The sequence below is a fragment of the Phyllostomus discolor genome, chromosome 9 (genome assembly GCF_004126475.2).
Source record: "Phyllostomus discolor isolate MPI-MPIP mPhyDis1 chromosome 9, mPhyDis1.pri.v3, whole genome shotgun sequence".
Lineage (NCBI taxonomy): Eukaryota > Metazoa > Chordata > Mammalia > Chiroptera > Phyllostomidae > Phyllostomus > Phyllostomus discolor.
In genome coordinates this window covers 45,002,550-45,028,028 of record NC_040911.2, presented here as the reverse complement: position 1 = coordinate 45,028,028, position 25,479 = coordinate 45,002,550, and the positions used below count along the sequence as shown (strand labels likewise).

Genomic DNA, 25,479 nt, shown 5'->3' with positions numbered 1-25,479 from the left:
ACTGGAGGTTGTAAAAAGGAACCCTGAATAGAAGCACTGATATAGTCTTTAGTCTATAACATAGATCAGTATTGATTTGTGATGTTTCTCCTCTTCTTCAAATTATTAAACATATTTCAATGTGTATTGTGAAGATGACAACTAAATAGTTTTATTTTGCATAATTTTACATTCTACTAATGTGTATATCATTTGCTTAAGGCATTATATTAGCCTTCTGCTCATGAGATTTTTACCATAAAATTATAATTAGGAAGGGAAAATATATGACAATCTGAGATACTTGTTTTTGAGGTAGTTCCCATACACCCAACATACGAAATTACTTAGAATGACATGGTAACCACAGGCATAACAGCTCTGTTGCTGCTTAGATAGAGCAAAAAACAGCTTTACAAAAATGGCATGTCTTTTAGAAGGGAAAATTAACAGCAGAAAATAAATTCTTTAGATAGATTGTGTTCAGTTCCCTCAGTTGGCAGAAGTAGAATCTGAGGCAGAACACTCTTAAGTGTCTTGACCAGCCAATGCTTAGAAGATGGTGGTTATATTCTATAAAGTCTTTTCAGGATGTAAGAGCAGATTATTATAAATTAAGATCTGTTGTTTGAGTTTTTTATGAGATAGTTCCCTCTCAGCCTGCAAGGGAAATAGAAGGAAGCCAGGAAGAAGCCCATGAGAAGGGATTTGTGAGGGAAGAAGAAGCGATGCTGCCCAGCTTCCCTCCAGCCATGGCCAGTGCTTGTCCAGTATGTGACCCATTCCAAGCCTCTGTTGTAGTTGTTTCAATGGGAAATCAAAGAGGAAGGCATTTGATCATGCAAGAATGAGAGAGTCAGGGGCTGGGAGAGGCAGAACAGGGTTCCTAGAAATAGGAAGGAGATAGGGAATGAGAAAGAATAGGTGCTTCCATTATTGGATCAGCCTTCCCAGAGATTAAAATATATGTTAGGCCAATGGAGCAAATTCATTTTTCTGAAATTAAATATATCTGTTATGTCATTATTATAGCATTACTTTAATGTCATTTTAGAGTCATCTGTGGCAGAAATCTAATAAAACTAAAACCTGTGATCATTACAAATGAACTTTAACTTCTAGTGAAATGTTAATTTTGAATTTTTCATGGGCACCTGTCTTCATGGTAAATTTGACAAGTCATCTACTAGTTGTGTGCAGTAGGATCATGCTTTGATTGCCAGCATTTCTCTGCAGCCTTCACATGTAGCACCCTAGTTTTCTTGCCTAGGAAAGGTAATTGCACCCAGTGATGGGACTTTTCCTTTTTCTGCTTGCAGAACAATCAACCATGACAACTGAATCTGGTTCAGACTCAGAGTCCAAGCCGGAGCAGGAGGCCGAGCCCCAGGAGGCAGCTGGTCCACAGGGGCCCGCAGGGGCGCAGCAGCTGGGGCCGGAAGAGCAGCGCCAGGCCTTGGAGCAGTTCGAAGCTGCTGCAGCGCACAGCACCCCAGTGAGAAAGGAGGTGAGCCTTGGGACCAGGCTGCCCTGCTCCCCTGCAGTGGCTGGCATCACCCAGAAAACTAATATAAGAATGTTTACTGAGATTTTTCGGGGTCTGGTCTGACCTTGGTCTCTTAGCACTACAGTGAACTATGAGGAGTCATCTGCTTCACCCCTTCTGGTCCCAAGCAGATGGAAATTGGTGCTCTTTTAAGGCTTTCAATGAATGACATTCCACAGCCGTGCTTGGTAACTCCTTCATTTGATTAAAGCTCTTAAACTCACACTGAAATCTGGATTCCAGGTTATTGGTTTTATCTGGGTTTACAGGAAGGCTAGACACCACATTGATGGCTTTAATTATGCTCTTGATTTTTATTCAAGTGGGGGGTTAGAGCTATTTTGGTTTTTCCAAATGTTGCCAGCTACTCTTTATAGATGTTCAGGTCAGTCTCTTTCCCTCCTCTCCCCCATGTACATGTATATTTTCAACTCGGTTACATACTAGGCATATTTCAGTTGTTACATGTAATGTGGATATTTCTTTTAAAAGTTTCCATGTAAAATATAAAGCATGGTTTACACCTGGGCCTTGAATGAATCCATGTTTAAATTTCTTTGGCTTAAAACATTAAACCTGGAATCAACAAGTTTTAGAGTGCCGGCTCATATGTGGTAAGGAAATCAAGAGTCCCCTGCAAATGATTTGCTTTTCATGGGTCAGGTGTATACGTAGTGAGCTAGGAATTCTAGACCCTGTGAGAGAACGGAATGAAATCAGCATGTTAGTGAAATTCTTTGAAAGGTACAACACATTATTATAACATTAAACTATACTATATGTTTGCAGCCTGATTATTTTATTTCTTTTTCCAGAGTATTTAAGTTTTGCTTTATAATAGTATTAAGAATAACATTTATTTTCATGTTTTATAGATTCTCTGTCTATTCCAGGATGTTTTGTGATGGGGAGTAAAGGGTTATTTAATCTGGTGAAGGAAAATCTATGGAGCTGTTGTTTTCATGGTGTTCCTTTACCTTTTCTTTTGTTTTCGTGGAGGAGTGATGGCGATAGTGTTTGTTTTTAAATTTTCAGAAATTTAAAATAACTGGGCTGGCTTTTCTTTATTCTTTCCTCTTAACTCTGAATGGAAATAAAAATGAAACTGGGAGAGAGTTGTAGAGATGGAAGAGTTTCTCTACCCAGACATGATTAAATATGCTGTGTCTTCTGTAGTCAGATGTTTGAAACAAAACAAGAGCAATGATATTAAACCCTCAGTGGAAAAGATGATTGGTTGCAAAGACATCTCCCAGAGCTGGGGGGAGGGTTAAATGAATAGAGATTTGCGAAAATAGTTGATATTGATATTTTTATTTTATTATTTTTCTAATTTTAAAAGACTATTTGTTAATCTTAAATATTTAGAGACTCATGGGTTAAAATATTTATCAATGTATTACCAGTAGATTATTTGTTGGGATTTTGTTTGGAAGGGGTTTACCTGTTATCTTGACCACTTTTTCCCGTGAAACAAGATTCTGGGTTATCTTTTTTCTTTTTTTCACATTCTTTCTAGATGCTTTGAACCAGTCCCCTGACCATCTTAGGAAATTCAATGATATTGCTATTTTTATTTTTTATTATTTTATTTTTTAATATATTTTATTGATTATGCTGTTACAGTTGTCCCATTTTCCCCCCTTTATTCTCCTCTACCCTGCACATGCCCTCCTACCCATATTCCCCCACCTTAGTTCATGCCCATGGGTCATACATGTAAGTTCTTTGGCTTCTCTATTTCCTATACAATTCTTAACCTCCCCCTGTCTACTTTGTACCTACCATTTATGCTTCTTATTCCCTATAGCTTGCCCCCATTCCTCTCTCCCTTTCCCTGCTAATAACCCTCCATGTGATCTCCATTTCTTGATATTTTTAAATTGTAGCACATTGTATGACTGATTGACATTTCATTTTGAAGTACTTGGTTTGTTGTTCTATGTGCTTAAGAGCCTCAGTGATGGGTTGGTGTTTCAAGTGTATGGAAAGGAGACCTCCTTTTGACCATTGGTGGTTTATTTTGATTCCAGAATTGATACATAAGTAACCCAGAAAGCTTGTTCTGATACAGAAGTACTTTTATCTTAGTAGAGGAAAAATGAAATTTCATCTTCCTACTACATGGATAGGTTGATTCCAGGTAAAATTTAAATAAAAATGTAGCCTCAGTTGACTTTGCAGAGGATGAGATGAAATGTAAATTAAAAGTCTTATGTAAATTATGAAGTATCTAACAAATGTGTTATAGTAATTGATACAAAATTCCAAGGTTACCAAACTTCTTAAACTAACTTAAAACCAGAATTAATGTTTTATGACTTTCTTTTGCACTGTTTTAATGCTTTGATATGCAAAGACCAACAGTTAACACTTGGACCAGGGTGCCAGAGCTGGCCTTCCTTGGTGTTAGCTGGGGCTGCCTTGGACTTGGGCGTTGGTTGTTCACTTTTTTCTTGATTTCGTCACTGGGCAAGTGGTTTTTTGTTTGTTTGTTTTGTTTTGTTTTGTTTTCCCCCTTAGGAACTTCTCAAGACTTTGCCTTAAATTCCTGGGCAAGGTAGTGGAGGAAAGGGTTGTATTTATAATCTTCTGGATGTAAAACAAGATAGAAAATGCCGTTGTAAAATCAGGAATCTATACCTAAAATCCAAAATAAATATGCTGAAAAATAACTGTGATTATATTAGAGTGTTATAAAATTATAGAGACTAATAAAGAAGAAAAGTTGAAATGACAGCACTGCCTTTACTCTCAAGCCCACATCCATTTAGCTGCCAGCAGGATAGTATGTTCACAAGAGAGGAAATTTCATGCTTATTCAAGGGGCCTAAACTGAATTTCAGAACATATTTTTCTCTGGACTGTCAGTGCATATTTTTGTAGGCCATTGGAGTGGTAGTTTGGCCCATGAAATGAATTGGCACTAATACCATTGGCAGTCAGTCATTTCATATATAGATGAGGGGTGTAAAAAGATTAGTTAGACAGCAGTGCGGAGAGATTTCCAAGGAGAATGATTCAGGGGAGTATTTTATTGTTACATAGGACGTCCTCGGGAGTTTTGAGTCTAGCCTGGACTAGATAGACTGTTTTGATTTGAAAGCAGATTAAAGCTTTTGGGCAGATTTGATCTGTTCTTATACCGGCTCATTACAATGAGGGGAAGTGAATTTAGGGGATTACTTTCTGATGAATTTCAGTGCTGCTGGCTTCATTGAATTGATTTAGAGCTAAATCAAACATTTTAACAATTGTAAAATTACTGAGAGGATTAATACTTGAGATTCTGTAGACCTTAAAGTTTATAACATACCTTGTATACATTATATATTTGGTGATTATGGGTCTTGGAATATAGAAGGTCCAGGTAGTGAAGAAAATCGAGTACATTAGGTAAAATCTAGATGATGTATTTTAAAGACCAATACTATCCAATGTCTTTTTTAAAAACCCTGGCGTTTCAACAACATTTGCTCAGTGCTTTGAAGGCAAATCCTTGAGTCAAACTAAAATATAAGGCCTTATCAGTACATTATAACAAGAAAAGTTATTTAGGTAAAATTGTTAGCTTTATAAATATCTGTGTATTTATAGTCTTTTCTAATGTCCTAATTCAGATGTCTCTCATCAGGAAATAGGAATGCCTGTTTCTAACATGTTCTGGTATTGCCAGAGCAATGCAATATTTATGCCCTGTCTTGCAATGAAAACTCTTCATTGTTCTTCACAGGTCACTGACAAGGAACGGGAATTTGCTGCTGGGGCTGCAAAACAGCTCGAGTATCAGCAATTGGAAGACGATAAACTTTCTCAGAAATCATCTAGCAGTAAACTCTCTCGATCTCCACTGAAGATTGTCAAAAAGCCTAAAAGCATGCAGTGCAAAGTGATACTTCTGGATGGATCAGAATATACCTGTGATGTGGAGGTAAGTGTATATTTTAAAACCTTTTTGTCCCAAATCTGAGAGCTGGGGAATGTTGGCAGAAAACATACAAGATGCCTCTTTATTTTTTCAGAACTCTGGAAAAACACTCAGACCCAGCTTCTAAACACAAAATTATTTCCAAAATATAAACAGGGTATCAAATTACTAAAAATACTTATAATGTTCCTCAAATGTTACTATTAAAAATGTGATCTTAAAAAAAAAAAACTCCAACACTTTTCATAGTAGGATAAAAAAATGGGAAGCCTTAAAAATCATGTGTTCTTTAATATCCTGGCTAAGAGCTATCATTTAAGTGAATTTGGCCTTTTCTATTTGAATATGTTATGGACAAGTCAATTGTTTAATGGTAGAAACTTGGAGTCTTCTGTATATAGGAGCAGTGGGGTAATTTGAACTATGAATATCTTTTTCTTGCTGTGAAAATATGAGTAACCTGTAAAATATACATTGTTGTGGGCATTGCATCTTGAATGTTCTTTTGGTAAAGAAAAGACATTCCACCCCTGGCTGGCGTAGCTCAGTGGATTGAGCTCGGGCTGCGAACCAAAGTGTTGCAGGTTTGATTCCCAGCCAGGACACATGCCTGGGTTGCAGGCCATGGCCCCCAGCAACTGCACATTCATGTTTCTCTCTCTCTCTCTTTCTCCCTCCATTCCCTCTCTAAAAAAAAATAAATAAACAAAAAAATATTTAAAAAAAGACATTCCTCTCAGAGAAGAGGTAGTTGAATGACTTTTGTCTGAGATGTTTAGCAAGCCCAAGTTAACAGACGACAACAAGAAAACCTGTCTGTAGCTATGGATGGGGGTGACTGTTGAGTTCTCCAGGTTATCACGGGCAGTACACGCAGGGCATGGACGCAGGCCATAGGAGCAGGTCTCTGCGTGCACCTCCGATGGCATCTTCTCACAGCTGGGAAGGAGCAGCTTACCCTTTCAGCAATGTGATCCCATTTCAGAGTTAATGTTTTCATTCACAGAGCCCATTCCTCCTGTCTCCAGGCCCCTGCCCTTTATCACACAAGGACATTACATACCCTTCTATACCAGCCCTTCCCACCACATATTCACACATTTACACAATTTTCCTTTTCTGCTGGGTGTGCTGAGTTGCTCCCTGGCCCACGTGCAGTGTAGGCCTGTGTGTTCCGCATTTGTCTTCCTCTTTCCTCATGACGCGAACATCACCAGACTCACCTGACTTCCTGTGTCCCACATTCATTCATCTCTGCTTCCTCTGACTACAGCCCCATCTCATTCATTTCCATTTTACTTTGTTTAATGCACTTGGGCATTCAGTGCTCTTCTTGGAACAGAAGATTCAAATCCATTTCCCACTGATGATGTCAGTAAGGGTAGGGGTGGGATTGGGGTTACTAAATTATTACAGATTGTAAGAACATAGAAACTGTGTATGTCAGATATATATACATATGTATAGATATATAAAATTATTAGATCAACAGTTATTTGCTCTATCATGCATTTGTAGAATTTTTGTTGTCATACAACTTGACAAATATTGAGGGGTACAAAGCGTGTAGTGTATGTTCCAAGGACCCCTACCTAAGGTCGCTATACACAGATCTGTTTCTTGCACTTTCCTGGCTTTGATTTTGTCTGAAATCTTAGCCCAAAGTGTCCAGTTGTTGATTTGGATGTTTATTCTGGAAACGGGAGATACAATAATATACCTCTGCACAATAATATACCTAAGCACATAGTTTTACTGTGAAGCTTAAAGAACTTCTGTAACCTTGGGAGAGGCTGTATTTTTCCATTGGAGATCTGCTTTCTAGAAAAATTGGCCTAAGCAAAGAGAAGCTTTTTTGTTTACTTCAAGGACTATCTTTCTATTGATTTCATTACACAGTATAATGGAATGAATAGGGTTATCTGGCAGCCCTCTAGTCCACCAGAGTTTTCTAGAGAAGATTGTAGTGTTTCATGCGGGGAGAATAAATGCTTCAGGAGTGACGGAGGTATGTGTAGTGTTGATCATTTGGCTAAATTTAATTTATATCCCATGCTTCAAATTCATTAAAGGTAATTTGTGTTTTCGAGTAGACTTTTCATTTTTTAATTAGCTTTGGAAACAGTTCAGTGTTACTTTTACTGTTGCTGTGATCATTTGGAGTGGCAGGGCAATGCTGGTCAGTTATTTTCCTTTATAATAAGGTATTTTTATAAATTTGACAGATTACTGAGTAACTTTTCTGTCACAGAAACCTTGGCCAGCAGAATATTTTCATTTTTACAACAGACCTTAGTAGTAGAAAAAAATGTGTTCAGTATGGACATGATAGTGTGAAACAGACTTGCTTGTGGCTGGCTGGGTTAATGAGAATGGTTGCGGCATGGTTCCCAGGTGGGAATAGGACACCAGTTGACAAAACATATTCAAAATGCATCTTGTCTTTAGATACAAACTGCGGAACATAAAACTTGGCTGGCAAGGTGAACAGGGTGTAATAGGTAAACAGAGGTTGGTGAACTTTACCCTGGATAAGATATCCTTCAGTCTTTGCTCTCCTTTAAAATAAGGTTTTATCAGCCTTCGATGAAGTCACCAAACAAAATTTTTTAAGTGATTCGGAGCTTTAAAAGTGTCTAAGGGCCTGTGTGTCACAATGCATGTGTGAAGTAGACGGTGCGGAACACTGAGGCAAAGTAGCAAGATAAGATTTAACAGGAGGGAAAACCTTACCTATTTTTAAGGTGTAAGTACAAAGGAAAAGTGTTTTTGGGGAAGGGGCAGTTAGACTTAATGACAGTTCAGGTGCATCTTATCTCTGGGTCAGTCAGTTAGAAAGTTGGCACTCACCAGCAGTTCTCCTGCAATCCCAGGCTGGGAGTTGCCCGATTCCTGGTGCTGGAGAGGTCCCATCCATGGTGTCTTGTGTAGTTCAGATGTGAGAAGAATGCTCCATATCCACCAAATTGGGGCACAAAAATGGAATCCTTCGCTTGCTACCCACAATTTCAAGTGATATCCTTAAACTTTCTGAACCTAAGTTTCCTCATCAGAAGAATGGGGGTAAAAGTATTTGCCTCAAAAAGGCATGATTGAAAAGATTAAAGCTACTACTTTATTTGAACACTATCTGGGATGTAGCATACTCTTGATAAATGGTAGCCATTTACTCATAATAAGAGCAGTGAATTCAGCCCTGGCTGTATGGCTCAGGTGGTTGAAGCATCGTCCCATAAACCAAAAAGTCATAGGTTTGACTCCTGCTCAGGGCACATGCCTAGTTGTGGGTTTGGTCCCTGGTCAGCGTGCATGTAAGAGGCAGCCAATTGATGTTGCTCTCTCACACAGATATTTCTCTCCCTTTCTCTCTGTGCCTCTTTTCCTCTGTCTAAAATCAACAAGCATGTCCTCGGTGAGGAATAAAACAAAAAAGAACAGTGAATCTGACTTGAGCTTATTCGACAGAGAGTTATTGGATGGTGAGGGATCTCCAGATGGCTCCGAATCTGGAGTAAACACAGAAATGGTGGAGTTCACTCCAAGAAACATTCCTTCATCCCATACAGAGATACTTCTAAGGAACTTTTTCACATTTCCTTCTAGCAGTAGGCTGAAATCATTGTAGCATTCAGTGTTTTTCCATTTAAGAGACTTTTTCCCCAATAATTTATAAACTGTTAGTCTTGATTATCTAAAATATAAAAAGATCTTATAATGAGTAGAAGAAGAGATCTTATTATAAGTAATTTGATACATATGTTTGGGACATCTTTGCATGCTACCAGATTTTTAAGTTGGCCAACAAAATCACCTCACTGTCATCCCCTTATTATTTGTATTGGACCGTTAAAGGACACAAGCAACTTTCCATAGCTAGTTTGTTACCACTGTTGCTGTATAATTTTTGGACATAAATTTTAGAAGAAAATAAATACCCAGTCACACAATGGAGGAAATAGTGCTCATCACATTTATTTTAGTCCCTTTATGTCTGTGTTTGGTGGACTCATTGAGTCTAATTTATTAGCATACAACATATGTTCTAAGGACCATCCAATTAGAAATGTTTTCTGTTATTTGGATACCATTTTAATCTAGTCTGAGTTGGTTTTCAGAAAATAAACATGATCTGAAATTTGAGTCCATATTTCATAATATAGGTTTGTGGCTGCATATAGAAAATGTTCAAGCCACTTTTTGGTATAATTTCGTTTGTCCTCCACAAGAAACCAGATTGATGGAGCAGTCTATAGCATGACTGGAAAAGTGGTGGAGGGTTTACCAGGCAGCCTCACACGGGCCCTGCCATGTGTCTCCATGCGTGTGAGACCTCAGTTTACTATACCTGTGGGTGATTCAGTGGTGAGGGAGACTTGGTGCTTGGGAGACCCAGGTAAATCCACATGGAGCGGCACTCCAGGGGAAGATGCTAATGAATCAACCACATTGGAGGGAGAGGTTTATATCCAGATTGGGGCAAATCAAAAAGAGCTACTTCAGTGCAGCAGTAAAATGATAAAAACAAGCCCCCCAGTTTGGCCCTGTGTAGAAGCTGGCTGGTTGAATGAGTTCTATAACAAGACTGTCAGGGTCCCCCAGAATGTCCCAGAATCTGGAGTAAGCCCAGAAACTATGGAATTCACTTCAACAAGCATTACTGAATGAGCATCCTAGATGCTTCTAAGGAACCAGAGAGGGTAAGGAAATTTATGGCACTGTGTCCTAAATGTCCTTTGGTCACCTTCTAACTACTGGTCAGGAAGGGACTGTTAGAAAAATTTCCAAAAGCTTTGTCTTGTCTCTAACTGAGTGAATTGTCTGAATCTATTGGACTATTTTACATACTCCACTAACTGGAATATGGTTGGAAAAACAAATGTAGTGCCTGAATTTTTCAACTTCTATAGATGTCAAATGATTAAAATACCTTACAACCCCTTTGGGAGTTCTTGGCTAGACAGCAAAGGGAATCGTCATAATCCAGAAAGTTGATTAGAGCACTGGTTGCTATTCATGTATTATAAGAAATAATAATTAATTATAAAAAAATAAGGGCCTTTTCCAAACCAGTGCAAGTACTCTTCATTCAACAACTACATACGTGTCAGAGTTTTTGATTCTGTAATTGTGTAAGTTCCAATTTAGCCTCTCAGTGGCTCTCTGCTCCGCTGTGTCTTATCGCATCACATCGTGTGTCATGCTGTACCCAATGGCCCAGTCTGGTAGCAGCAGCTCTCCTGCTAGAACATCAACGCCTCCAGAGACTCCCGAGGATGGAAGGGTTTTAATTAACTTGTTTTCCTTGGGTGATGACTCTTTGGTGCAACCATAGGAACAGTTACATCCAAAGACTGTGGACATGCACCTTCTCATTTACCTGACAAAGTTACCATTAAGCCTTCCCAAGGTATTGACATCTGTCCTCATTAAGGCAAACCCTTTTTTTAAATAAAATTGTTAAATCTATTTCCCTGGATTTTATTTTTTCAGTAGTAAACTCTAATAGTCCATCATGAGTATAGACATGGTCTAATAAGCCCTCTAAAAATATTAAAGTTGAAAATATGAGCATACATGAGGTCTGTTCAGAAGGTATCCAGCCATATAATATGAAAAATAGACATTTACTGAAGAAGATACAAGATACAAGAAACATTGTACATAGGACAATGAAGCCTCAGTCCCCTTCCAAGTAGGCACCTTAGGACCTCACACAGTTCTCCCAATTGCCATCAGCTGCCCCATTGTATTTTCCTGAATCTCATCAACAGTCTGCAATCCCTTCCCTTTCAAAGGTGATTTTAGTTTTGGGAAAAGCCAGATGTCACAGGGTGCCAAATCTGGGCTGTAAAGGAGTGGGGGAGTGAGTCACCTGGGTGATTCAATGTTTCTCAAAAAAAACGCTGCATAAGATGTGATGAATAAGTGGGCACATTGTCATGACGAAGCTACCAGTTGCCCATAACTGCTGCCTTCTGAATCATCTGAATTGTTTCTGGGGAGGAATGTTCAAGCTTAGTGCAAAATTTGATGCAGGTTTGATGCTCTGCTCTCTCAGTCATTTTGAATGTGACAGCCACACAGTACTCATATGCTCACTCAATGGCATTTACCACTGACACAGTGAAGTTATCATTGTTCACGCATGCACATTCTAGTCCACTCTTCCTGGCTGCCAAGTTATAGTGATGTCTTGCAAACTGTTCTCATTATATTAGAATGGCTGGACTTTTTCTGGACAGACCTTGGATGTCAAGAAGTACGACAGACAGTAAGACCCTCTGGTGTGTCACCATACTATGGGTTGTGTTTTGGAAGCTGAGTGAATTTTGGAACTTGAGTACCTGTGCACAGAGGGTAACTAATACTGTAGCGAAGATTAAGATCACGGAGGAATTCTTTGGGGTTTTACCTCAATTGTCTCATGGTGTTAAGGCCTGACTGGTGATTTATTTCCCAGTGTTAATATTCTAACATTGTGGCGCTGAAACAGGTTTGTTCTTTAACTTACTGTTCCCACAACTCTTCGAGGTCCTGTTGAGTTTTCTGACCACGTTGTGGTACGTATTTGGTGACATAAACTTTCCTGTTCTGTGTTCCAGCAGAGGGGATTCACAAGCACCCTCTGGTGTGTGAGTTTTGCCCGCCCCATTCCGGAGTGTGGTGTTGTGTTTGTCTTTGTCTGTGTGCAGCACAGCAGTTCATTTTCACATGGTGGATGTTCATTACCTGCTCAATGAAGGACTCGATCTTCTAGGTTTGACAATACCCCAAGTTTTCTTATTCTTACCATTCTGTGATAAAAATTTCAGGATATACTTTATATTTTTATATCTAGTTTATTTGAATGAATTTTGCCCTCTTTGGAAGCTTCCTCAATTTTATTTCTGAAAGTTTTCAAGTGTGTTCTAGAAGATATCATTTAAATGTGTTTGTTCTGTTTGTGGCCTTCTTGCCACAGACTCTTAGGAGATGATAGGTCAGCTGCTGACACCTTTCCTAGGTCTTGGGGAGGGTTCTGCTCTCTCTTGGCTGCTTCTCAAGAAGTAATTTGCCTTAGCATATCTGGGTTTATGCTTAACTTGAGATTTGGGGACAGACCATGTAGCACAAAAAGAATACGTTTGTCCAAGTGCCATTCTTAGGGGTGACAGGCCCAAACCCTGCTCCCACAACCCTAATCAGTGTCATCTTGCCAGGTGCCAGCTCATACCCACTGTATCTCAGCCCGAGCCCCCGAAGCAAAGGAAGTGCTTCCCTACTTCAGCCCAGGGCATTCCTCATTTCCTTCCTCAGGAAGAATGTCCCAGCATGGCAGGCATTGGCCAGTCCCTCACGTGCAGATCACCGCCTCCCGTTCACATGGGTTTAGCAGGCCCTTTGGTCCCAGTACAGGAGTGTCTGCTACCAGTGACCTGCCCCAAGCTCTTCCCTGGAAGTGGACCTAAGCTTACAGCTTCAAAAAATTGCTTAAGGTATAGTCTCCACCAGGCACCTCATTAAAATCTTTGTGTTGTCTAGAATACACTGATCTATTTGCATATGGTAGGCACCCAACTATTTTTTGACAAGGAATGACTCATTTCAGTTGTTAAATATTGTCTTAAAGCAAATTCTTTTTCTTGTTTACAGCAATTTCAATTCGTACAGCCAGCATCACACTTTGTTTGAAATATACCAAGGAGTTTTAGTAGTTTTTCAGGGGATTTAATATAAAGTATTTCTTGATATACTTTTAATATAAAGGGTCTGTTATGTTCCAAGCATTGAAAATTGGGAATCAAAGGCTTCAAACATACATGCAGAATGTCTTGGTCATAGAGTCACACCATCTTAGATCTTGCAGAGACGTTGGACATAATTTTGTTTTTACCCAATTTTACTGATGAAAAGTAGGCCTAGAGCAGTTAATGGTGTGTCTGAGGACACAGCCTGCAAAAGGCAGAGAGGGGCCAGAACCCAGAGCTCTTTCCCTCGGCCCCAGAGGTCTCTTTATGCCATGGCATTAAAACATCCAAAGGCTGTAGCAAGAGAAGGAACAATCCAAAGTAAGTGTTTACCTCCAACAAGGATTTGTGAAATAGTAGGAAGAAAACAGAAAAAGGAGAAAGATTTACTTTTCACATTATTTAATATTAACTAGATTCTTGAATGTGTACTTTATTTGTAATTCCATAAGCTTTTGACATTAACATTGATCAATAGTTTTAGATTTTTGTAGGTAGCTATGTATGCCATTTTGGGGGTAAGTAGGAGGAAGTGAAACCACCAGAATCTCTTTCTCATTTCCTTTTCTTCTGTCCCCCTCCCCTTTCACCTCTCTCTTTCCCTCCCCTCTGCTGGTGGCTGGAAGGTTTTGAAATCTCCTTGAAACTCATCTGGAGTAGACACTCTCAAGACTTCTTAAGTGATCACTAAGTCTTTGGTTTTGAGTATACTATGGTGCAGTAAGGTACTATTGGAAGAGTAGATCTTGGAAATAATACTTTTGATTTTGAGCAGGAAGAGGAAAATAGCTGGAGAGATAATACAGATGCTTGTCCAGGTGTTATATGTAACAGTGTTTGAGGCTCAGTTTAGCTCTTTGTCTTCAGATTGAATGGTTTGAAGCAAGTTCTGCAGTTATCACATATTCCAGCTCAAAGCAGAAAAGCTAATGTAAACTGGAGACCCTGGCCATCCCTTCTGGAGAAAAACATTTTCACCTTACACTCATTCCCTCCCCACCCACCCCCGGTTTTCATGACCAATTGCCAGTTCATTTCATAATTACAGCATTTCCCCCATGAAAGACAGGTTATAATTTTCAAGATTATAGCTCATCTCCCCTTAATTAGTATTTAAATTGATGCTTTTCTTTTCATGGAAGTACTCTTGGCCCTTCGGGAAGTTTAGGAAGCAGGCTACTGGTATTAGCCACAAGATTAGAAAATCTTTTCATAGATGGGTAATGAGCTGGGAAGATTTCTACATGGTAGATAGTCTCTTGAATTTCCTATCAATTTTTTTTTTGTTACCTTCCGTTTCAAAGGCTGGAATTTTTTTTACCTTGTCTCCAAATATCAGGGATTATGGGAGCACCTGTGACCTCTTTTTGAATAGAGTTGAAGCCTGGTAAATGACATGTTCTTAGAGGAGAACATAGCTCTAGTTCAGTTCCCCCCAATGTGTATGTGGTGTCTGTGTGTGCATGTTTCCAACAAAATATAGAAGCAGGTTCAGGGAAGACTGGAGTACAGTATGAAATTGAAGGCCCTATTATAGAGCCATGGTAAAATATTTAGAAAGAACTGGCTTTCATACGACTGCTGGCATGCACACAGCGGCTGATCCCGTCGAGAGAGGAAGTGCACATAGACAGGCAGTGATTAGTTCCAGGATTTGGCTGGCATGTCTGCCTCACGGCCCCGAGTCCAGCTGGCGTGTGAAGAGAGGTGAATGTGCTGCTGCTAGTTAGGAAACGTTTTTAACGTAAGAGGAGATATAAAACTGCATTTCTTAAGACCTTTTGTGGTTTTACTATTCCTATGATCATATTAATTTTTATAGCAGAGGCAGAAGGGAAAATCTGTCACAGTGGTATTTCAGTCCAGTCTTGTTTGCTTTTTGGGTAGGACAATTAAATAATTCAGTAGGAGATGAGAGAATTGATGCTGAAATACAGAAAGGGAGAAGCTCAGCAAAATGTTACATAGTAGAATCGAATAGCTGCCTTTTCCACTCTCTGTTAGGAAGACTTATGCCATAGCTAATACTAAATGGCAATGAATTCATAGATCACAGCAGCCAGTTTTGGCACTTATTTCAAGGCTCATGTAGTTAGCTTCCACTGCAAGCTCATTTGAGGCCATCAGTACATGAAAAAGGTATTGTTAACCATTCTTGGCAAGGTTTTCTGTTTTTCTTATCTCATTCTCCTAAGGTTTTCATATCAGACAGACATTCTTAGAATGTCTGGTATACAAGTTGCTCCAATAAACAGAGGGCCATTTTAAAATTCTAAATTAATTTAAAAATTAAATTCAGCTTTGACAAATTTTAACTTTCTTAGGTAGCTCGGGACTTCTGCTAGGAAATATGTTGTCAGTTCTTATGCTGTGCTACTTGTAAAGTTTCATAAGACAGAATAGTGGAACCATTGAACTCAGTTTAATCATGAATCCATTCACCTGGTAGTGGAACCAGCATTTAGTATTTCCATTAAAAGGATCACTCACACCCATGCTTTTAAAAATGTATTTATGAAACTTAGAATGTATAGCTACCCAAATAATTGAGTACCTATGGAGATATAAATCCAATCAGACTAGAAGATTGTTCAGGAGAGTAAGTTTTCCCAGTTGTCTCTATAAAGAATTGACTTTTGAGCTTGAGAATATAGAATATTGAGAGGCACTATGTCATACTAGTACTGGCCTAGGTAGCATCTTGGCTTTACCATTTGTTCATAAGTTACTCACCCCCTGAAGTCCTCAGTTTCCTCATCTGTAACCGAGAACTCACTGGGTTGTTGAGAGTCATACAGAGTTAATGGTAAATGTTTACTCGTGCCAGGGAACCTGTTGACTGACAGTGGCTAGGAAATTTGGAAGGTTCCCTAGCTTTGTGGAACTTCTATCCCTTAAAGCATGAAGTATATCCTTCTAGGCCTGTCTGTAAGAATATAAATATCAAATATTTTATAGAGTGATTTTTTAACATAAAAATCATAGGCTTCCTACTTCTTACAGGTGTATTTTTTTACCCTTCAGTAGGTAAATGTATAAATAAACTGTGTTAACTTTCCAGATAGTGGAATATTATCCACCATTAGAAGGAAATGATCTATCAAGCCATGAAAAGACATGAAGGAACCTTACGTGCATGTCACTAGTGGAAGAAACCACTCTGCAGGGCAATCTACCTTATGATTCCAACTATATGACATTCTGGAAAAGGCAAAACTATGGAGACAGTAAAAAGATCAGTGGTTGCCAGGGTGAGGGAGGAGGAGGGATGACATAGGATTTTTAGGGCAGAGAAACTACTCTGTGTAAGACCATAATGGTAGAAACATGTCATACATTTGTCCAAGTCCATAAAATGTACAGCACCAAGAGTGAACCCTAATGGAAACTACACTCATTCCATGATTATGATGTGATGGTGTAAGTTTATCATTTGTAACGAGTCGCTCTGGGGAGGGATGTTTATAATGGGGGCGGGCTGTGTGTGATGATGGGCGGCGTATGAGAAGTCACTGTACCTTCCCTTCAACTTTACTGTGAACCTAAAACTGCTCAAAAAATATTGTCTTAAATAATAACAAAGCCACAGGAGCATTCCCTCCACACTAGTTAGAGATTTGCTCTTATCACATAACAATGTACTAGATATGGGAAAGTATTTGTTAAATCTGAGAAAATTAATTTCATCTTAATTCTCCATTCCTAGATTGTGTGTGTGTGTGTGTGTTTACACTAGTAAGAATATTATCAGTGTTTTCACATAGGCAGTCATTAATTTGGCAGTTTGGGAAATGCTGAATGGTTTTATTAAATACAAACACAAAGTAACAGTTTATGTTTAAGTAATTAGTTAAGATTTAAACTCTGTTTACCTAGAAGCTTCTTAGGATTGAGAAACTGACCCAGAAAATAGGAAATTTGCTTTTTTTCTCACATTGCCCAGCTTCAGCCTGCTGGAACTAGACAGAAGATGCAGCTGATGTCCTACTGCTTTTGTGTCAGAAATCAGTGGGTGTCTGACAAGCCTGAATATGCTCTGAAAATAATTACACACACTCCATTTCTGCTTTCAGTGCTAGTCCGGTGTCCTGAACTGACTCACCTTTTATGGCACATAAGGAGGTGGTGTTCCCTGGCTTCAATAATGGGCTCCTTCCGTGATGTAGGAAAGTGTACTAGACAAGGAGTCTGATGAAGTCAACCTGCTTTTCCTTCATCTTTACTCTCTTTGGAAGTCAGCATGGAACATTCGTTCTAGTTCCACTTAGCCTCAACTCACTGTATTTTGTGAATTCTTATCTAGTAACTCTAAGTAGTTTATTTGAAGACATTTCTTTACTATTCAGTTTTAAGTATCTTTGAAAATGCAGGTCCTCCAGCCCTGGCTAGAATGGATCACTTGGTTGGAGTGTCATCCCATAAGTCGAAAGTTTGTGGGTTTGATTTCTGGTCAGGGCACACGCCTGGGTTGCAGGTTTGGTCCCCTGTTGGGGCATGTACAAGAGGCCATCAATGGATGTTTTTCTCTTACATTAGTATTTCCCTCTCTCTGTCCCTCTCTTCTCCTCTCTCTAAAATCAATAAGTGTGTCCTTAGGTGAGGACAACACAATTATTAAAAAATGCAGGTCCTCCTATATGTGCCCAAGTGTAGAATATGGGAATCTTTTTTTGCCTCTTATCATTACTAGGAGTTCTCGGGCATGCTGGGTTTTCATAAAATAACTAGGGACACAACAGAAGCACTAGGAAGAAGGAAGGAAATGGAAACCTACCCAATTCACTTCCTTTTTACATTGGGGCAGATCCTCTACTATTGTAGAGAATTTCTCTTGACTGAAGAAATTGGGAGTGGTAATTGGAAGCTCGTTTCCTTCATACTTCTTTCCCTTTGAGAATCTGGGTTTTCAAACAGGGCTGATACATACAAAGCATGCCTCTAGATCTTTAGGGCTGGAAAAAACTCCTTTAGGAGGAAGGATTCCTCATCCATGGTGAACACATGTCCAGCACTGTTTGGCAAGTAGATATTAATCATTGGAAAATGCTGGCTTTTGGGGCAGACAAGGAGAGGTGAAAATTGAGCATGGAGTGTAGAAACATCTGGGGCAGATGAAGCTGTCCCAGCTGGGAAAAGAAGGCAGGAAAGAGTAGGAAAGATGGGTTGGACTTGCTAACAAGGTTTAATATTGTTTGGATGTATTGATTTTCTCTTGCTGTTTAACATATTGCCATAAACTTAGCAAATTAAAACAACACATTTGTTATCTTACATTTTTCAGCTGGTCCTCTGCTGTGGGTCTCATACAGCAGAAATCAAGTAGTTCACCAATTGTGTCTTCATCTGGAGACTGCGTTAGGGAAAGACCCACTTTCATACTCCTGTGGGCAATAGGTAGATTTTATTTCCTCCTGATTGTAGGGCTGAGGTCCCCACTGTCTTTCCAGCTGCTGGCTAAGGACCATTGTTGGGTGCAGTTTTGGGTCTTTACACTGAGGCACCCTCTGTCTCAGTAACAAAGACCCTCCCTCACCTTGGATCCCTCTACCATTCTTTGAATCTCTATGATCTCTCCCTCAGCTATCAGCCAGAGAAAACCACCCTTTTTAAGGGCTCTTGTGATTAGGCCAGGCCCACCCTGATAATGTCCCCATTTTACAGTCACCTGTGCCAGCTGATTACCTAATCACATTTGTAAGAAGCACTCCATCCACATTTTCAGGGATTATGCAGGGTGTGTACACCAGGGAGGCAGGAAATCTTGGGGACTATCATAATAGGTGATGTGGTGATTCTAATGCGGCTTTACATGGGGGAGTTGTTTGGCCATTTGTGTTTTTAAAACATACTTCTATTAAATAGCAATTGAAGAGGAAGAGACTAGAAACAGAGACACTAATCATTTCTTTTGCAATGAACCAAGCAAGAGATGCTGAGGACCAGAACCAAGGCAGGGGCAGTGGGATAGAAGGAGGAGAATAGAGTTTGAAGAACTCTTAGAAGCTGAATGGACTTAATGAATTGGGCTTGTGGGGAGGATATGGATTGTATTAAGAAACAGTAAGTGATAATTACTTCCAAATTTCTGGATTGAGTGACTGCATAGACAGATGTAGAACACAAGAAGAAAAGTTTATATGGTGGAAGATAATGAATTTAATTCAAACCAATTGAAGTTTAAGTGCCTGAATATGAAAGTAGCCACCTACTGTGCAATTGGATATATTGTTCAGTGTTTGGAAGAGAGGTCAGGCTGGTGACTTTACAGGAGGCATTACTTTTATACTCATTCAAACATGGGAGTGAATGAGGTTGTACAGATAGTCAGTGAATAAGAAGAGAAGAACACTAATAGTACAGCTTTAGGGAATACCAGCATTTAAAGTGGGAGAGTGCTTTGTCAGACCCCCACCACACCCTCAGGTTCTTCCATGTATTTAAGTCCTCACCATTTTTTGCCAATACCCCCAGCTGAACTGACTCCGTGGGGAAATTACAGTAGCAATGATAGTTGAGTGAGTCTCCTTCAAACAATTCAAAGAGAGAGTCTACATAGAAAAACATTCCCAATATAATTTTCTAATGCCATTAAGGCATTGCACTATAGGATGTAGGAATCAGGGAAATGGAGATTGTATAAAGGACCAGTTTAGTGCTGTCATTAATTGTGATTGATTTTTATGCTCCAGTTTGTTCTTTTATTTCTTTAATCAGGCTTTTTGCTGTCTTTTTCTCCATTAGAACCTCAGTTACACAACGTGATAAGAACTATAACATTACATTTCATTTTTTTAATTTATTGAGGTAACATTGATTAATAACACTAATAAATTTCAGGTGTACAACATTATAATTAAACGTCTGTGTACTCTGTTGCATGCTTACCACCAAAAGTCTAGTTTCCTTCCATCACTGTGTTTTTGACACCACTCCCCGACTCTGGTAACCACCATACTGTTGTCTGTGTCTGTGAGTTGGCTTTTGTTTTGTTAGTTTGTTAGTTTTTTGTTTTATATTCCACATATGAATGAAATAATATGGTTTTTGCCCTTTTCCATGTGACTTATTTCACTTAGCATAATACCCTCCGATCTATCCATGTTGCAAATGGCAGTATTTCCCTTTTTTATGGCCGAGTAATATTCCTGTGTGTGTGTGTGTGTGTGTGTGCACGCGCACACACGAGTGCACACCACATCTTTTTATTCAGTCATCTGTCAATGGATACTTATACATTGTTTATAAATAATGCTGCAGTGAGCAAAGGGGTACCTATACCTTTCAAATGTATTTTCATGTTCTTTGTATAAATATCCAGATGAATGATTGCTGGGTTATGTAGTAGTCCTATTCCTGATTTTTAAGAAACCTCCATATGTTTTCCATAGTGGTTGCACCAGTTAAGGAATGACCAATCTCTGTTTTTTTTACTAACTTAAAAAGACTATTAGGAATAGTTGAACATTAGCATAGTGTATAGTTGTGATTTGTAAGTTACCATAATTATACTCTAAACAGTGAAGGAGCCAGGTTATTTAGAAAAATTAAGTCACTTATGCATAGTCTCCAGCAGTTTTCCAGCTGGGGCTATGGTAATACCCTGCTCTTCATTCAGGTAATAGCCCACCCTCACGCTGGGCCTCCCCTTCCTCTGGTTCAGGGCAGAAGGGCACCTAGTGCTAACCGCCTGATTCAGCTCCTTCTCTGCAGCATAGAAGCAGTGGATTCTTCCCCCTGACAAGCCAGTGTACTTGCTAGCTTTTTACTTGTTTCTTCTTGAAGAGGTCATGGATTTCAAGTTTTGGGAGCTTTTTGTTGGAACACATACCAATTTGATCAATAACATTAACTTCTTATAACTTGCCATTTTCCCTGTCAGACAGCTATTATGTATATTTTATTTCTAGATAAATGGAATTCAGCTCTTCCCATTGCTTATCCAGCCAAGACTGCCCTATTTTGTTAGTTGCTTAGTGACTGCTTCCTGCAGTCAAGATCCAGGATATCTCTACAAGTGGCAAATTAAAGTGGCCTGATGAGATATTAATTCATGAAATTCTTGCATCAGTGGAGGTTTCTTTTTGTCAACAAACCAAACATCTTTGCTGTGTGGGAGTGTATTTGTTCAATGTGACAGACAGCTGTGTTTAACTGGTATGCACATTTGGAGTCATTTTCTAATAATAGTGAAAGAAAACCCTATCTCTAAGTCTTATTTACACTTAGGAATGCACCTCATTTTCCCCACTGCTGCTTATAGGAATGAGTGATGGTGTGCAGATGTACAGCCACACAAGGAAGTGGTTCTTATGATGATGTTTGGAAAACTCAAAGGAATAAAGAGACTTGTTATTTCTTATGGAATGCCATGGTGACAGCAAATAAAGTCACTGAAGAGCCACCACATTCTTTAGGGAAATACTGTTGGACTGAGCCTGTAAGGCCCATGAATGGTTTTAGATGATTACCCCAAGCAAAGTGCGTCAGTCATGCCTCAGTCCTTCCTTCAGGAAAAGATACCATCCAGAATGCCATGACATGCAGAGCATTTACTAGTACAGTGATCCGGAATTCATCATTGTAAGAAAACCCCCACCAAAATTATAAATGCGATTTGTTTCAAAAATACATTTTATTTTATTTTGAGGCTTCTATTATTTTTACCCCACCATGTTCTAACAGAGAATTAAGGTGTTTTACATAAATACATTTAATATAATGAGAAGGAAATAAATAAGTAGAAAGCAGGACCAAGAAAAGCAAAGTGAGAAGCTGGAATGAGTGTAGAACGCAAAACTGGCGCCCTGAGCACTGTGGTAGGCACTGAGGAGGGAGTCTTGACTCACAGTGTCCACGCAGTAAACACTCCCCAGTTGTTCAAAAGAAACGTGTGTAGTCCGGGTTTAGTCATTTGAGAAAAACTCCCTAGTGCAGCTCTCTGCTGGCTTATCCCAGGAGTAGGTCATGAAAAACCATCAGGAAAGTCTGTGATTATGATTTCTCTCAGTCACACCTTTGGTAAACATTAGGTGATGATTTGTCAGTTTGAGATTGTGTTCCTCATTAAGCATTCTGGATGTAGTGCTTTCTGTGTTGTCAGTTTGGTGGGAAAGTAATTTTTTAATAGTAGAACTAGGGAGGATAGTGACTTCCCAGGAGAGGGGAGCGCTTGACAAGAACATGTTCACAAAGAGATATCACCACCCACCTTCCGCAAGGACACCGGCCATGCAAGTGCCTGAGCGTGACGTTAAGATGCACCTCAAGCACTTGCACCTAGGCCATGGTAGAGGCCAGCACCGTACTACATAGAGCATGGCCTTAATGGTGTCAGCTCAGAAAATCTTTGAAGCATAAGCAATATAATTTATTCTGTACTCTTCAAAATAACCTCACAGCAAAATATATGCCTAGATATGTAAATTACTTCATTTCCTTTGTAGGATTATTAACTGTAAGCCCATTAAATATTGCGACTGCTACAAAAATACCAATTTCAGTTTTAGGGAGGCTTTTATGTAGCAGGACCAATTGCACACTTCATAGTTAATTCTCCAATCTGCTGTCCACATTGTCATCTTTCTATTCTCCTGTACTTAGGAAAGAGGGAATATTTTTGCTGCTTATCCAGGAGTTCTAAATGAAATTTTAAAAAGAATCCAGGTGACATTCATCGAAAGACAGACCTACTAAGCAGGCGGTATGAAGATGCAGGTCTGGTGATACCTTGGGATCAGACTGCTGTAATGAGCTTTAGCTAAGGAAGGTTGTTAAAAACCATGATCCACCTTATGTGTGTCTGTTCCAATGTGACGGGTGTTTCAAACGTGTATCAGATGAAAGTAATGAGTGCAGCCCTGGTTCAGGACCACTTAACCCCTGAGGAGAACCTGAGAAATTTTTCAGCAAATTAATCTGCAACATTAGAAGTAGAATGTTAAAAAGTAATAGGTGTTTTATTTGTGGAAGTATGTTTTCTTGCAAAAATTAGGTGGGGAGTTCAACACTCTAGATCTGGCCAGAGCAGATTATACCCATGTGTTGAAAAAGTATAAATAAACTTGTCATGAACAAATTTCAAAGATCAGGGCAGTTTTTGAAGCGTTTTGGAACAGGAAATCAACCTCAGATGCATTAACTTAGTTTCATTTTCTTTCCTATTCAAAAATAATAATAATTCTGCTCCATGCCGTGCACTGGAGGATGTCCTGGGAATCTAATTGTGAGTTTAAACTGCTCACCTGAGAGGCTAACATTTGCATTATTCAAATCATAATACCAACCAATATAAAATTGCCACCATGAAAATGACAAGTGCAATGCAGGAGCCATAAGAGGACTCTGGGATTTGACCCGGTCTGGAGGTCAGGGACAGAATCCTGAGGAAGAGGTGCTGGGGTAGAGAGCTGAAGGATGGGCAGATGGACCATTCCAGGTGTGAGGATCCCGGGTGCAGGAGGGTGTGAAGAAGGCTGGGGTGTTTTGGTGGCTGAGGCTGAAGAGGAGACAGGCAGGGCCTCCCAGGCCATGAAGGGATATTCCCACATTCACACTGGCTGGCTATGCCCCAGAGCAGCCCTCATTGCTAAACCTGTTAGGCACCTGCTCACCTTCCTGTGGACTTAATTCTCCCTGAAAATTTTCTTTTAACATAGCAACAGAAGTTAAAATAAATTTGATGACATTTCAAGAGTGACCATCTTGGAATTTCACTTGGTCTCCTACCAGGCATCCTAGATCTACCCATTTTGCTGTCTGCCACACAGCCCCTGCTACACCAGGTGAGAGCAGGTAGGACTGGCTTACAGGCTCAACAGTGAAAGAGAAGGGTCAGCATCACCTGAGTCCCTCCATGGACACACATGCTGGGAAGTGCCTCAGTCCTGAGGCTGCCAGTTCAACCCTGAGCACAGGCAAGCTCCAGAAAAGACAGTGGCTCTCCTATGAGCACAAGAAAAAGACAGAATAATCTGAAGTTGTGTGTAGTATTTTTCTTATTGCTTACATAGAATGTTTTAAGTTTTCCTGCAAATAAAAGAATTATAGTTGTTTATTAGGTACCTATTTTAAAAGCAATTTGGTTTTTTGATTCCCTTTGCCATATTGTTTCAATAATTATTTACTACCATTTATTAGTGCTGTTTGTGCTTTTAAAAAATTTTTTTATCTACAGCCCTGGCTGGTGTGGCTCAGTGGGTTGAGCACCCAACTGCAAAGCAAAGGGTCACTGGTTGGATTCCCAGTCAGGGCACCTGCCTGGGTTGTGGGGCCAGGTCCCCAGTGGGTGGTGCACAAGAGGCAACCACACATTGATGTTTCTCTCCCTTCCTTTCTCCTTCCCTTCCCCTCTCTCTAAAAATAAATAAATAAAATCTTTAAAAAATTTATCTACAAAACTTAAAAGAAATAGCCATCGTACACTCAGGTAAACAAAGTCTTAGGAATGTTGCAAGGAGGCTGACTTCCTGTTGCTCCAGGTTCTTTTAGCTGCTGACCTGAGGAGAACAGGGCTGTCTGATCTGGTTGTAGAATAGGACTGGGCCTCTCCCCACATTCACTCACAGCAGGGGACTGACGGGTGGAGAGGATTAGTGCTGGCTTCTGGGGATTCTGAACTCAGGCAGTAGTAACTCAGGGGGCCCTGATAAAGCGGTGTCAGAAAATAATACCAGCCTCTGACAGGTAGATCCAGCTGTAGCCCAGAGTGGTATCGATGGGCTATTAAATGAGTCAGAAAAAGTTGGAGAAAATATATGTAGAATCAAAATATTTAATGATTAAATAGGCTTTTTCTTCTCTACTACTAGATTTTAAGTTCTAATCCAAATTATGATAAACTCAAATGAAGACAAGACTGATCTAAATATCAATTAAAGTGCGATCACCTATCCTATTTTTTTACGAAATATTTATATTTTATTATATATCTTTTATAGATTATAATATTTTAATTTAAAAGCTTATATTTGGTAAAATGATATACAGTTGTCTCTTGAACAACACCGGTTTAAATTGCACACATCCATTTTCTGTGATTTTTTTCAATAAACACTGTAAATGTATTTTCTATTCCTTATGGTTTTCTTGATACTTTTTTTCTCTAGCTTCCTTTATTGTAATAATACAATATATAATACACAACAAAATATGCATTTGTCAATGGTCTATGTTATTAGTAAGGTTTCAGGTCAACAGTAAGCTATTAGTAGTTAAGTTTTGAGGGCATCAGAAGTTACACATGAATTATCAACTGTACGCAGGGGTAGAGAGAGAAGGGGGTACTCTTTAATCCCCATGTT

General features: G+C 39.4%; 1 protein-coding gene across 23 annotated transcripts in view; it reads left to right on the top strand.

The window, feature by feature from the left end:
• EPB41L3 (erythrocyte membrane protein band 4.1 like 3) overlaps positions 1–25,479 on the top strand; it is a 202,230-nt gene that overhangs the window by 109,416 nt on the left and 67,335 nt on the right. For all 23 annotated transcript variants that reach the window (XM_036009278.1, XM_036009276.1, XM_036009282.1 and 20 more), the window contains exons 2-3: positions 1,299–1,486; positions 5,259–5,456. In XM_036009278.1, the coding sequence (XP_035865171.1) occupies positions 1,299–1,486; positions 5,259–5,456 (386 nt within the window). The remainder of the gene's footprint in view (positions 1–1,298; positions 1,487–5,258; positions 5,457–25,479) is intronic.